The sequence below is a fragment of the Sturnus vulgaris genome, chromosome 24 (genome assembly GCF_052056855.1).
Source record: "Sturnus vulgaris isolate bStuVul1 chromosome 24, bStuVul1.hap1, whole genome shotgun sequence".
Lineage (NCBI taxonomy): Eukaryota > Metazoa > Chordata > Aves > Passeriformes > Sturnidae > Sturnus > Sturnus vulgaris.
Window position 1 is genome coordinate 4795788 of NC_142266.1, and position 13655 is coordinate 4809442.

The window sequence follows — 13655 nt, forward strand, 5'->3', positions numbered from 1 at the left end:
TGTTGTGTGGAGGGACGTAGCTGGGGTCTCCTCTCCTGTGTGAGCTGAGCCTTTCTGGTAGATGATGGCATCCCCGCTGGGCTCTGCCTCCAGAGCCCAGCAGCTACTGCAGGTGCCAAGCAGAGAGAGGTCCAAGTCAGTGTCCCTCCCCATCTCCAAGGGTTGTGACTGACTGTTCTCCATCGTTGCAGGAGCCCGGGATGAACGGCTCGGTGCCGGGACCGCTGCTGGTGGAACACCCCAGCGACTGCGTGCCCAACAACCCCGTGCAGTTCGTGCTGGTGCCCATCGTCTACTGCCTGGTGCTGTGTGTGGGGCTGCCAGGCAACCTGGTGGCATTGCTGGTCTTCCTGCAGAGTGGCAAGGTGAGGAAGGCCATCCGCATCTACCTCATCAACCTCACGCTGGCTGACATCCTCTTCAACCTCACCCTGCCCCTCTGGATCCACTACTACCTGGCTGGGGGAGACTGGCTACTCTCAGAGGCCACCTGTCGCCTGGCTGGGGCCGCCTACTACCTGGCCACCTACAGTGCCATCACCTTCATGGCGCTCATCAGCTTCAACCGGTTCTGCGCGGTGCGGGCGGCGCGGCGGGTGCTGCCGCTGACGGGGCCCCGCGGCGCCGCTCTGGCCTGCGCCCTGGCCTGGCTACTGGGGCTGGGCTGTGCCGTGCCCACCCTGGCCACCCACCAGACCTTCCCCACCCACGCCGGGACCACTGCCTGCTTTGAGCAGCACGGGCGGCAGCGGGGCTATGCCTATGCCATGGTGGGATTCTTCTCCGCCGCCTTCCTGGTGGTGCTGGGCACCTACACCTCCATTGCTCGGACGCTCTCGCTGCCCGCCACGGCCTCGCCAGGGTCCCATAGGCAGCAGGCCCGTGCCATGGTGCTGGGGATGCTGCTGGTCTTTGTGGTCTGTGTGGCTCCCTACCACCTGACACTGGCCCCCTGGGTGGGTAGCCGGCCCCCTGCACCGCTCTGTGTGCCCCCTGACACCCTGGATGTGCTGCACACACTGAGTGTGGCCCTGCTCAGCCTCAACAGCTGCCTGGACCCCCTCATCTACTGCTTCTCCATCCGCCGCTTCCGCGCTGACCTGGGTCGGACCCTGCGCAAGATCGGCCGGTGCTTTCCCCTTCCCCCGCCGGCCCCGCCCGGGCCCGTGCCCGCCGCCCGAGCATCCTCCTTCACCTCCTCGTAGCGGGGCGGGCACCAGGGTCCTGCCCCCGCCTGTCCCCGTGGGATGTGGTCCCTGTTGCCAGGTGAGGGATCAGGAGCAGCGTGGGGGGAGCTCTGGCTTCGTGCACCCCCCTCCTCCCACCCCGCTCTGCTCTCTGTGCATTCCCTCGCGCCCACAGTTCCTGCTCAAGCACAGATCCTGCCCCCCGCATTGCAGGCACTGGGAGGGTGTCACTGGCACTGGGAGATTGGCTCTGGCACTTCGAGAGGGACTCGCCCAGCGATGGGAGCTGAGCCATGGTGGGGTGTGGGAAGACAGAACGGCGAGGGATGCTCGGTGGTTGCTGTCGTCTCCCGGGGGTCTCCATCCTGCAGGGACATGCGTGACCAGACTCCCATGGCATGATCTGGGCTGCTGAGGGGGCTGTTTGAGGCCCCGTGGCCAGTCCTGTCCTGCACTGTCTCTAAGCCTCATGCCTGCATCCCTCCTGCTCTTGGCCAGGATTAAAAATGAATGAGCCAAAGGCTTCCCCAGTCTCTTTGCTGGCGGGCGCCTGTGCCCCGGGGAGGGCTGGATATGGGGCAGCCCCGGCCCCGGCAGCCATGGCCCCCCGGCCCAACCCCTCTCCTGCGGCAGGACCCTGTCCCAGGGCGGCTCTTGCACCGGGGGCTGCTGAGCCCGCACCCCCTGCCCAGCCCATGGGTGGACGGCAGAGGTGGGCGCAGCCCCCACCCCGCACCTGCCGCCCACGCCCCGTGAGCCCCAGCTCGGCGGGGGCGGCGGAGCGGGCGCGGGGCCGTGGGCGGCTGCGTGGGAGGAAGATGGTGTTTTCCCAGCCCTGGCTTATTCCTGCTGCCAGCACAGCCCTGCTCCCCGTGCTGCACCTGCGGGAGAGCAGAGGGAGTGCTGTGCAGCACCCCAGCGGGTTCTGGGGATGGTGGGGGGCGGGGGTGCTCCCCAAATGGGGGTCTTGCTCCCCCAGGACAGGGCTGCTCCCCAGCACACTCCAACCCACGTGCATGGAAGGAAATGTGAGGCAGCAGGCAGGAGATGTGATGCCTAGGGGACTGCTGGCATGGGATGGGCAGGGTGTCAGTGGGCACCAGGAGGGGTCGGTGATCCTGTGCCTGTGGGTGGTGGGTTATTAAAGGCTGCCTGGATGCCAGCAGACAGATGAAGGTGCGGGGCAAGGTCTGACCCTGGGGAATGGGGTGTCTCTATGTGCCACGGAAGCTGTGCACCTCTGTGACCCAGGGAGACTCATGGCTCAGTAAAGCCAGTGTGGGTTCATGGGATTCCGGTGCTACCCATGATGCCTGGACACTTTGCCCCCATGGATGGGGCTGGATGATGCCTCCATGTGCTGCAGTGCTGCTGCTCAGCAGAGCTGGGACATGTCCCAAGGTACCTCTGCTCCACACCCGGCCCCAGGCCAGCTGCCTTCGACCACCCAGTTCTTCCCCTTTTGAAGTTCATATTAAATTTTAATCCCTTTTATATAACTGCTGAAGGAGGGGGCAGAGCTCTGCTCCCCGCATGCAGCAGGAGCAGCTGTGTCGGCAATGCAGGATGCTGCAGGGCCTGGTGGGGTCTGGGACTGGAGATCCCTTCCTGAGGGCACCGGGACTTTCGAGGGGCTCTCTGCACACCAGGAGTGGGAGCAGCCCCAGCTCTGGCTCTGCCAGGGTGTCCTGTTTAGTGGGAAAGCCTGGGGACTTGAACCACAGCACGGGGACATAGTCACAACTGCTTAAAAACACACACAGGGCATTGCTCGGGCCGTGACCCCCCACGCATTGGGCAGGGCCCGGTGGGGTGTTCTGGGCTCAGCTTGGCACCAGGATGGGGCATGTGCCACCGCGCTGCTCCCTCCACTGTGCAGGGCGTTACCCAGGTTATTGTTCCTGCACTTCCAGCCCGCTCACGCTGTAATTATTATTATTATAATTATTGCCAAATTACAGGGTGTGGTGTGAGTGGCTCAGCGGGCAGGCAGCAGCGGGTGGCCCTGGGTCTGCTGGGGGAGGGCTGGGCCTCTGGGGCCGCGCCCTGCCCGGGGCTGTTCCCAGCACCCTGGGGCTGTTCCCAGCACCTTGGGGCTGTCCGGGTACCCTGGGGCTGTATTGGCACCCTAGGGCTATCCTGGCACCCTGTGGCTATTCTGGCACTCAGAGACTATCCCGACACCCCAGTGCTACCCTGGGACTGTCTCTGTACTCTGTCCCCTCCCTGGCAGGCAGTGTGCCCCTGGACAGGTGTGGGTGACGGTCCCGGAGTGCCCTGGGTTCCCTGGGGCGACCCAGGGAAGTGCCCACGGGTGGGTACCCCTTGTCTCGGTGCCAGTCCGGCTCCGCAGGGAGCCTCAGGGGATGCCCACGGGTGGGTCCCACTCATCCCAGCAGAGCCGGCGCCGGCAGCATCTCCCGGGCCCCACGTGCGGCTGCCCCCGCTCTGCCCCCCCGGGGGTCCCGGAGCGCCGGGAGGCGGCGGCAGAGCCGCACCGGAGCCATTTTGCGCCGCCGCCGCCCGCTCTGGCTCCCGGGGAAAATCCACCGCCGTGTCTTGGCGGCGCCGCGGCGGCCCCGCTCCGCTCCCGCCGCTCCGCGCCCGCCCGCGCTGCACTGCGGGGCCGCCGCCACTCGCATGCTGCCGCCCGCCGCGCTCCCACGCGCGGGGCGCCGGCCCGGGCCGAGCCGGGACCAGCCGAGCCCAACCGAGCCGGGCCGGGAGCAGCCGGGCCGGGGGCGGCCGCGCAGGGCCGTCGGGGAACCGCCCGGGAGCCGCCGGAGGATGTAGGAGGAGGGAGCGGGGTAAGAGCGGCGGGAACGGCCCCGGTCCCGGTCCCGGGGGTACCGCGGTGCCCAGCGCAGAGTGGGGGTCGGTACCCCTCGGTGCCCAGCGGTGGGGGGGGGGGGGGGGGGGGGGGGGCGGGTGGCGGGGAGGGGGGAAGCGGTCCCGGGGGTCCGCGGTGCTCAGTGCGGAGGGGGGATCTCACCAACGGGGCACCGGAGCCGTGCGGAACCGGCCCCGCGGGAACGGGATGTGTCACCTGCGGACCCATCTAGCCCCGCCGAGAGGGGCGTACAGAGGGGGATGGTGGAGGACGGAGCCGGGGGATGGCCGGGGGCGTCTCACCGGTACCGTGGTGCTCAGCTCCGCCAGGATTCCCCGGTGGGTGGGGGAGAAGGAATGCCAGCGGGCATCCCCATCTCCTGCTGACCAAGGCATTGGGGAGGGAAGCACAGCCCGCAGCCCCTCCAGCCTCTCCCGGATGGCGATGCCAGCCATCCTGCTTTCTCCTGCTGCGGAGGGCTCGGGGCAGGCCCAGGACCCCTCCCCAGTCCAGTGGGCTCCCCCTCCCCATCCTACCGGGGGGTCGGCGCTGACTGCGAGGACCATGTCCTGCCGGCTGCCTGGAGCTGGCGTGGGGAACCAGCTGAGCCGTGCCCATCACTGTGCATCCAGGCGCCATGGTCCAGCCCAGCCTGGTAGGCAAGCAGAGCTTCGGGAGCCCCTGTCTGGGTGCTCCTTCCTCCTGCCGCTTTCCTTCCCCCAGACTTGGGGTTTCTTGGAGGAGTCGGTCTGGTCCCTCCATCCTGTGCCAAACCTGCAGAGCAAGTTGGCGCTGGGACCGCTGGTTTCTCTCCATCCTGTGACATCCAGCCCCGCATGTCACCACCCTCGCGGGGTCCAGTTCTGCGCTGCCCACAGCCGATCCCTGCCTGTCCCCTGGCCAGGAAGAGGGGACAGAGCCCTGCTGGTGGGTTTTGGTTATCCTGTGGGAATCCAGGCTGGGAGCAGGCAGCCTTCCTTGGTGTAAATCGGAGCAGGATCTGGCAGTGCAGGTTCTCTTTTAGGAAATGGATGTAATTTTTGATCTTTCTAGGTTTCTCATCCCCATGCTCCCACTGACCCCCCCGAACGCATCCATGGCTCCCAGCCCTTGAGGACTCTCTCTAAGTGGAGATGGAGCAGGGGGAAGGCCACTGGGAGATGGGCATGGCTGGAAGGAGCATGTCAGCCCTTTCAAGCATTATTACAGTGCTGGCAGGGCTGGGAATGCAAAAATAGCCATCAAAGTGACTGTGGAACATCCGAGCCTGGAGGGGCCCCTTTTGTCTCTGGGGGTGTTGGGAGCACTGATGTGGGGAGGTGTTGGTGTGAGCCAAGTTTGGGGCTGCCCTGGGTGTTGTTACCCCACTGAGCCAGGGCACCAGGACCAGCTCCAGGCATCTTGCTCCAAGGAAAGGGGTGACAAAACCGTGGTGTCCCCCCTCCAAGCCTGGGTGAGATGGTGCTGAGCTTGGTGCCCAAATCTTCCTCCTGGGTGCTAAGGCTTGTGCCACGTGGGCTTGGAGGAGCGGCCCCCAGCCCTCTCAGTCCTCCTGCTGGGCCTGGCTCCCAGCAGCTGGGGCAAAACACGGGAGGAGTGGAGGGTGTTGGGAAGCCCAGGCTGTGGGTGCTTGGGGGGGACCTTTCCTTTAGTCTCCCCATCAGTAGCTCAGAGGCAGAGCTGTGCCAGGACCTGTAGGACACAGAGCCTGCGTGGGTGGCTGTGCTGGTGTGGGTCTCCCCAGCTCTGCCCACCCTCGAGGTTATGATCAGGCCCCGTGCTGGGGTCTCGTGCCCAGGTGGTGCTGCTGCGGTGGGGGCTGGGGCTCCAGATCCAGGTTTTGCAGACGCTCGCATCTCTCCAACAAGCTGAGCCGAAACCCTGGATCCCACCCAGCCAGAAATTTGGATCTGGAGCCAAAGGTGACTCTTGGCCCTTATTGCCAACATGGGCAAAGCTAAAATCTGGAACTGAGCAGAAACAGGAGGAGCCTGGGTCCAGCGCAGGGGCTGAATGTGTGGCTTGTGCTCCTTCTGGCCATCAAATTAAATTTCCTGAAATAGCCTGTTGAAGACCAGAGCCCAGCAAGGACCGAATGACAGGTCACCAGGGGTGTGGAAGCCCCATCACGATCCTGGCTGCCTGCTTCAAGACGTTGGCAGCCAGCAATAATAGTAATATACGGTGCCATTGCCGGGAGAGCGCAGCGCTGGAGAGCTAAGAATAGCAGGCGAGACGTGCCAGCAGCGGGGGACTCGCAGGGCGGGCGGGGGCCGGGGGCTGCGGCTGGACGTGTCCCGGGGGACACCCCGGCCATGGGGTGGCAGCTCCTCGCAGTGGGGACGACATCTCTGTGATGCAAGTGGCACAGGGCACGGCAGGTGCTGCGGAGGGCAGAGGGAGAGGGATGTGGAGAGGGGTGCCTGGTGCTGCAGACCCTGTGTAGTGTCCCCTCAGCCTGGCCTCTGGGCTTTGCCATGCCCAAGAACCAGGTGTAAAGCCTGCTCTGACAAAGTGGCCTTCAGATCGTGGCCATCTCAATGGTCCTGTGATGCCTCGTCCCTCTACGAGCAGCAGCGGGGGGGGGGGGGGGGGGGCACCTGGAGAGCCATGGACAGGGCAGACAGCTCAGTACTCGCCTCCTCCAAACCAGGCAGGACTGAGCTCCTTCTGCTCGCCCTTGTCCTTCTTAGCAGCTCATTCCCAGGGCTGTACAGCGTCACTGAAAGGGGGACAGAGAGGGTCTGGCTGCCATGGGTCCAAAAGCTGAGCTGTGGGGCAGCCGGGTTGCTCTCTATTAGCTGCTCCAGCACATGGCAGCAGAGCAATTGCCCATCGGATTAAGGAGAATTAATTTGTACCTTCTCCATTTCTAGGGGGCCAGGGGTGCTGCAGCACCCGGTGTCCCCCTCCCACAAGCAGCTGTGCTCCTGCAGTGCCTGTGTCAGTGCCTCTGCAACCTGCCCTCAATCTTAATTAGATTTTCCACGTCGCCCCCCAGCTCACTCCTCCCCAAAATGCTGGAGCAGGAAGAAGTCATGACATGGTTTCTAATCAGCTTCTGAATTCAGATTCCTCTTGGCTCTTGTTGGAGGTCCCTCACAGCCTTTGTTTGGTGCTGCCTGAACAGGGTCTGCTCTGTGGCTCCCCTTGAAGTCAGTACCCCTGGGAGTGAGTGGCTTGGCAGCTGGGAGACTCTATGGAAACACGCTGATGTTTGGTGACAGTAACTTGAAGAGCATCCCCGGCACCCGCCAACCCACCCTGTCAGAGAGGCAGCCTGCCCGCTGCCAGCTGGCTCCGGCGGGCACTGTGGCTCTGGCTGCTCCTGCCAAGCACTGGGCACCACTGCTGCTGCTTTCCTGGGGTGGGTTCTGCATTCTGCATCACCCCCGGGTGTCCGTGCAGCTGGTGTGGGAGCTGGGCACGGTGCCCCGCGGCCGGTCCTGGTGCAGCTCCACTGCGGCCAGTGCATTGCCAGCTTTGGCTCTATCTCCAGCACCTAGACCTTGTCGGCAGCGAGTTGTGGCTCTGAGCAAAGCCAGGGGATGCAAACAGTTCCCAGAGCTGCCATGCCCCAATTAATAGCCTGTGAATCACGATGCCGTTGGAAGAGCAGATGTTTGCAGCGTGGTTGCCAGCGCTCGGTGTTTCACCAGGAGTCTGGTTGGCCCTAAATCGGCGGCTCTGGGCAGCAGGTGGTGATGGGCCCTCGTTGCCTGCCTGGCCTTCTTCTGCAGGAGGATCAGGAGTTGTTTGGGCTGGGAATTAGCTGAAGTTTTTGGTGGGCAGAGGTAAGGGGGAGAACAGCCTGTCTGTGGGCCTGTGGGGGTGCTGTGTTGGAGTGAGAGGACTACAAAAGCTGAAGGTATGGAGTCCCGTTGTGACAGGACCTGCTGATTTCCCATTCCTGGGGAACCTCTCATCTTCCCAAAGGGATGCAGGCACTGTGGTGGCACAGCAGGTACTGGACACTTGTTTGGGTATGGTGAACTGGTTTGTACTGGGGAAACACTAAGCCTTGGAAGTGGCTGTCCCTGTTATGGTTGGTGTCCCCAGACGTGGTGTTGGGGTGAGACCCTGCGGTGGTTTATGCACCCCAGGTCAGTGCCATCTGTGCAGCTGAGCTGAGGGATAGCCTCAGATTTCATGTTTTGTGTCACCCATCTGCCTCAGGCTCCCCTGGGCCCTCTCTGGGTGGGGGCACACTGGGGGCAGCCCCACCGGTAGGGGAACCACATGGTTCCCCTACATCAGGTGTGTGTGGGGAGCTGGCTGGGGGCGAGAGCTGCACTCAGGTGCCTGTGTGGGGTGCAGAGGAGTGTGTGGGTATGGGGTGCGTGTGACGCTGTGAGTGGGAGCAGCCAGGTGCACGTGGCCATGGATTCGTCCAGGTGCAGTGATGCAGAGCTGCTGAGTGCCCACCTGTGTGTGCGGGACCGGGTGTCCGTCCATCCATCCATCCATCCATCCATCCATCCATCCATCCATCCATCCGTCCATCCATCCGTGTGTGGGGCCGTGTGTCCATCTGGCCGCGCGGGGCCGTGTGTCCGTCCATCAGCCGGCGTGCGGGGCTGCATGTCCGTCTGGGCGTGCGGGGCGGTGCGTGGGCGTGCGGCGCTGCCGGCGTGGGCAGCCCCTTCCCGGGGGTGCGTGTTGGTGCGCGGGGGTGGCCGAGCGCGCCGGGGAGCGCGCGTGGGTGTGTCCCCAGCGCGCGGGGGCGACGGCTCCGCCACCGCCTCTCGCCGGCTGCAAGGTGCCGGTGCCGGTGTCGGCAACCCGGAGCGTGGCCGCCGCCGCTGCGCTGCCGTGGGTGGCCGTGACCCCGGGGACGCCTCCGGCCTCGCTGCGCGGCCTGGCCGCGGCATGGGCAGCCCGCAGGGAATTTGCAGGATCAGAGGGAATCCAGCCGCTGTGCCGCGGCCATCCTCCGACTCCTGCCGAGCCCAGGCCGGCAACTTCATGGCTTAGCAGCGGCGGCGGGTGAGTGGGGTGGTGGGTGGGAGGGGAGAGGGCCTGGCTTCGTGCAGGAGGCTCCATGCCTTGCAGAACCCCAGTCCTGGGAGACCCCGGCTTTGTGGCCAGCTGTGCCAATTGAGCGAGCCCCCCCGGCCGGGGCAGAGCGGGAGCCCCGCAGCCCTAACCCTTTCATGGCCGAGTCCTCCTCCCTGGCAGCCACGTTCTCGCCTCAGTGTGCAGCCTGTGGCTCCCGGCCAGCCCTCGCTCAGACGAGCCCCGGCACAGCCGGGAAGCTCGCCCGACCGGGATGGGGAGATCCCAGCCCTGAGGTCTCTGCTCTCGTTGCCTGCGGAGCTGGGCTGGGGGCTGTGTGTGCTGGGCCGGGAGCTGTGCGTGTTGCGGGGGTGCACCGGGGCTGGGGGCTGCGTGCACTGGGGAGTCTGCTTGGGCTGGGGGCTGTGTGTGCTGCAGGGGGGTGTGTGCTGGGGCTGGGGGATGGGAGCCGTGAGCATTGGGGGAGGGGGTGTGCTAAGTGGGGACTGTTCACTGGGGATGTGGGGAGCAGGGCAGGGCTGCACCTCTGTGTGTGCGAGGGACAGGGTCCCCTCTGTGTGTCTGTGTGTCTGTGTGTCGGTCCGTGGATGGAGCCGGGGAGCCCCAGCTCTGCCTGCCAGACGGCCCCGCTGCCGGGGAGCTGCACAGCCGGTGCTGACATCTGTGCTTCGAGCCCTGCCTGTCTTCAGTTCGCTCCTTGGCACAGTCACAGTGGCAGTTGGGTCCCTCCGTACCTCTCCATGGTTTCCCCCACCACCCTGCCTCTCCGTGACACAAACCTGTATCCCGGGTGTGTTTTCTTGGAGGGGAAACTGAGGCAAGAGGGAGGGAAGCAGAAGAGCCCTCTCCCGATCCCTGTCATCCTGAGGCTTGATCCCACGCCTCACCCTGGCTTGTTTTTTCCTGCCAAGTGATGCCAAGAGCCGGGGGAAAGCGAGGGCGTCCTGGGACACTGCTCCCGGCTGCGCCTGCCCGGGGCCCTGGAGCTGCCCAGCTCCTCCTGCCGCTGTCTGGCACATCCCTGGCCTGGGGCTGTGGCAGGGGCTGGTGGTGGGGCTATAGGATGGCCATCTGTGGCACGTGTTGGGCGGTGTGGTGGCCATGGTGGCAGTAGTGGTAATGGTGGCCGTGGTGACAGTGGTGCTCGTGGTGGGAGTTTATCGTGGTGGGAGTTTGTAGTGGTGGCCATGGTGGCGGTGGTGCCACGGCAATGGCAGTGGTGGCCATAGTGACAGCGGTGGCCATGGTGGTGGCCTCGGTGGCGGTGGTGGCGCTGGCCGTGGTGGCGCTGGCGCTGTCCGCGGTGCTGATCCCCCGCGCCTTGTCCGGCCCCGAGCTGCGAGTCCGAACTGCAGAACGAACCGGCGAACGAACCCTAACCCGACCCTCGCTCCCCCCGGGGGTGCCCACGGGAGCGCTGGGGCTCGGGGTACCCCCCTCTTCCCTGGGGACATCCCGCCCTGCCCCTGACCTTTGATGTGCGGCAGCTCCAGACAGGGCTGGTGGGACGGGAAACCACCCAGAGCTGTGTGCTTGTCACCCCACGCCCTGCCCGCCGGGCTGGGCACAGCCTTCCCTCCACCGGGCGCTTCTGATCGTCCCGCCGGGCAGGTCGGACAGGGACGGGGTGTTGTGAGTCGGGCTGGAGAGCGGAGCAGGGCAGGGCAGGGCACGTGGGGACACGGGCCACCAAGGCTCCATCACTCCCTGACGGGTTTGGGACAGCCAGGGAGGGGCTGCCGGCCCTGCTTGGTGTTCCCGGGTAGGCACAGGCTGGCTGATGTGAAGTGTCAGGGGCAGCGCTGCTGGCTGGTGACACTGCTCACCTCGGGCCCCCAGAAACGTGTCCCCAACCGCAGTGCCGGTGTCACTGCTCCCAGAACAAAATGTCAACCCATGCAAATGAGACTGCGGGAGCGGCTGATTGAAGGGCCCTGCCCCGCCCCGGAGTTGCAATCAAATATGCAAATGGCTCCCGAGGAGGCTAGTGAAGGCTATTAATAGCGGGGATGAGGCTGGGAGAAAGCGTGGTGTTCCTGAGGGAATGAGCCTGGGGATGAGCTGGTTCTGCTTGTCCCTCTGCCCAGAGTGTCCCTCTGTGCAATGCCCTGGGCAGGTGACAGGTAGTCCCTGCAGGGAGCCCTTGGGCACCAGATGTTGTTTTGGCCACCATCACTGTTTGCAGGAGAGGTGCTGCCCTTGTGCCCACTGCCCAGTGTCCACAGGGAACCCCTGTGGGAAAATCACAGCTGCTGAAAACCCCGAACTGGGATTTCAGCCCTAGGGAGTCAAACCTGGAGGGATGAGGTGCCCATTGGGATCTGGGCTCTGCTAGGGGGTTCCTGTGGCTCAGCCTGGGGCAACTGTCACCTGTCACCATGCTGGGGTAGGGAGGAAGGAAGGGGCTCTCTCCTACCCCCTACCCTTCACCCTGTGCTTCCATACCCCCTTCCTTCTCCTGGTTTTCCTCTGTTGCCATTGAGGCAAAGGATGTCCCTCTCCTGCCAGCTCCAGTGTGAGCACAAGGCACTGGTGAGAGCCACGCTGTCCCCAGTGTGCCCGGCCAGCTCAGGGGTCTTTGTGTGCTTGGTCCCTGCTGCAGCCCCTCCACCCCATCTCTTGGGTTTTGGGATCCAGAAACCATCTGACTTTTTTTAGAAAATCACGGAAGTCAGGCTGGAGTCAACAGTAACTAATTATTTAAAATCTGAAACTGGAATAATTAGCCCAATTAACAGTCTCAGGTGACGCCTGATTCCATCTGATAACGGCCTGAGGAAGAGGGAAAGTAATTAACCTGTCAGCCTGACATTTGTAGGTCACCACCGGCTCCTCGTGACGTCGGGGTGGGCACAGGGGTGGTTTGGGGGGGGGTCTCGTCTCTCTTGGTGTAGGGGGTCTGCACCCTTTGGGGGTCTCAGTGCAGGGAGGGGGCTGTGGGTGAGCCCAGGCGGACTGGGGGACGGGGTTCTGATGTTTGAGGCCAGGGCACTGGGCAGGGGGATGGGCTGGGTGTCCGCCAGAAATGCCACAGCCAGTCCGCCGGTGAGGCGGCACCTGTGGGCCTTTAAGGTTGCTGTGGAAACGGGGCTGCTCGTTACCGGGAGGAGCCTCCTGCTTTCCAGGCAGGGCCCCCCCATCCCTGCGGGAGGGGACCCCCACCCCGGGCACCCGGGACTGCACAGACGCCCGAGTCTGCGGAGGTACACGTGCAGGAGGGTGGCCTTGTGTGTGCAGTCCCCTGTGGCACGGACCCCTCAGCCCAGCTTGCCCTTGGCATGGCCGGTGATGCCAGGCAGGGCTGTGCGTGCTTGGACACGCCTGGACCCGCATGGACACGTATGGACACAGATGGACACATCTGCACACACCTGCCCGTGCAGCCCAGCCGTGCCCCCATGCCCCCTGGCGACCCCGTCCTTGCACCTTGGCTGGCACATGGACCTGGCCTGGCACTGGGGCTGGCTGTGCCGCCTCCCCCCTGGCAAGGCACGGGGGCCACGGGGAACAGAGTGTGCCGAGGCAGAGCCCCCGGCCATAGCCCGGTGCCGCGCTCAGCTCTTGGAGTTTTAATGAGGTAAATTGTATAAAAAGCTCCGTTTGCCCTAAATGCCCATCCCTGCGTGAAGCTGTTGCGGCACATCCCGGGCACACCCTGGGAGCTGGGCAGGGGGCTACGGGGCTGGCCACACGCTCCCGGGCTGGGCACGTGGCAGCGGCAGGAGGGGGAGGAGGACGAAGGCGGTTTAGCACATTTGCAATCATTTCCCTCCTCCCCCCCAAGTTTACAGCTTACCTCAGCGGCTTATCAGCCTCCAATCTCATTAAATCAGGCAAATTGTAGCATCTGATATTTTATGGAGATTAAGGTGTGCACCCAGACTCTATAATTATCAGCAAAGATGTATTTACAATACCTTGTTGCTAGTAAACAAAAAATAACTTCAGATCAAAGCTCTCTTACAGGGGAATAAATCTGCCCATCGAGCCCCGCTGCGGCGCACGGCAGGGAGACACCGGAGCCGCCCGGGGTGGGTGGGCATCACACGGGGGGACATGCGGGGGGCGTTTCGGGGATGTCCCCGCTCCCACGTGGCCGCTGCGAGTTCCATGTGCTGGATCCATCCCCAGGGTCTCCCTTGCTGGCGTCTCCCATGGCAGCCTGGTCGTACCCACCCTCTGGCCACGGCTCCACCGGGGATTTCCACCCCAGGGACCTCCCTGCCGAGACAAGTCCGGGATTTATCGGCACACGTGCGTTGCCCCTGGATTCCTCACGGCGGTGGGAGCGCTGCGGATTACCGATGTGGTGACGCTGGTTTACCGCTGCCTGAAGTGGATTTATCCGTGCGGCAGGGCCCGGGCTCGCTGCCGGTGTAAATCAGCACGGCACGGCTGGCAGGAGCCTCAGTGCTGTGGCTGCGTCCCGACAGGCCCTTGGCGTTCCAGCCTCCCTGGGGGTTCCGTGGCCAGGCTCCCTCTGCCCCACGCCACAAATCAGCTGCCCCTTCTCCATCTCACTCTTGTGCCCACTGAAACGAGAATAAAATGGTGATAATGCTGCAGACGTCCTCTGGAAAGGGCTCTGAGGCAGATGAAAAGCCCTACTTAAGAGTGAGGCC

The 13655-nt window shown here is 64.4% G+C and overlaps 2 protein-coding genes and 1 long non-coding RNA gene across 3 annotated transcripts in view; 2 read left to right on the forward strand and 1 right to left on the reverse strand.

The window, feature by feature from the left end:
* LOC106863439 (platelet-activating factor receptor-like) overlaps positions 1 to 1726 on the forward strand; it is a 2153-nt gene extending 427 nt beyond the window's left edge. Inside the window, exon 2 of the mRNA XM_014892900.2 lies at positions 192 to 1726. Within this exon, the coding sequence (XP_014748386.2) occupies positions 192 to 1205 (1014 nt within the window). The 3' untranslated portion in view covers positions 1206 to 1726. The remainder of the gene's footprint in view (positions 1 to 191) is intronic.
* Positions 1 to 4626, reverse strand: part of LOC148221297 (uncharacterized) — a 10772-nt gene extending 6146 nt beyond the window's left edge. Inside the window, exon 1 of the long non-coding RNA XR_015808337.1 lies at positions 4320 to 4626. This is a non-coding gene — a long non-coding RNA (uncharacterized LOC148221297). The remainder of the gene's footprint in view (positions 1 to 4319) is intronic.
* Positions 3958 to 13655, forward strand: part of DLGAP3 (DLG associated protein 3) — a 26261-nt gene continuing 16563 nt past the window's right edge. Inside the window, exon 1 of the mRNA XM_014892909.2 lies at positions 3958 to 3994. The gene's annotated coding sequence lies outside the window, so the exon portion shown is untranslated. The remainder of the gene's footprint in view (positions 3995 to 13655) is intronic.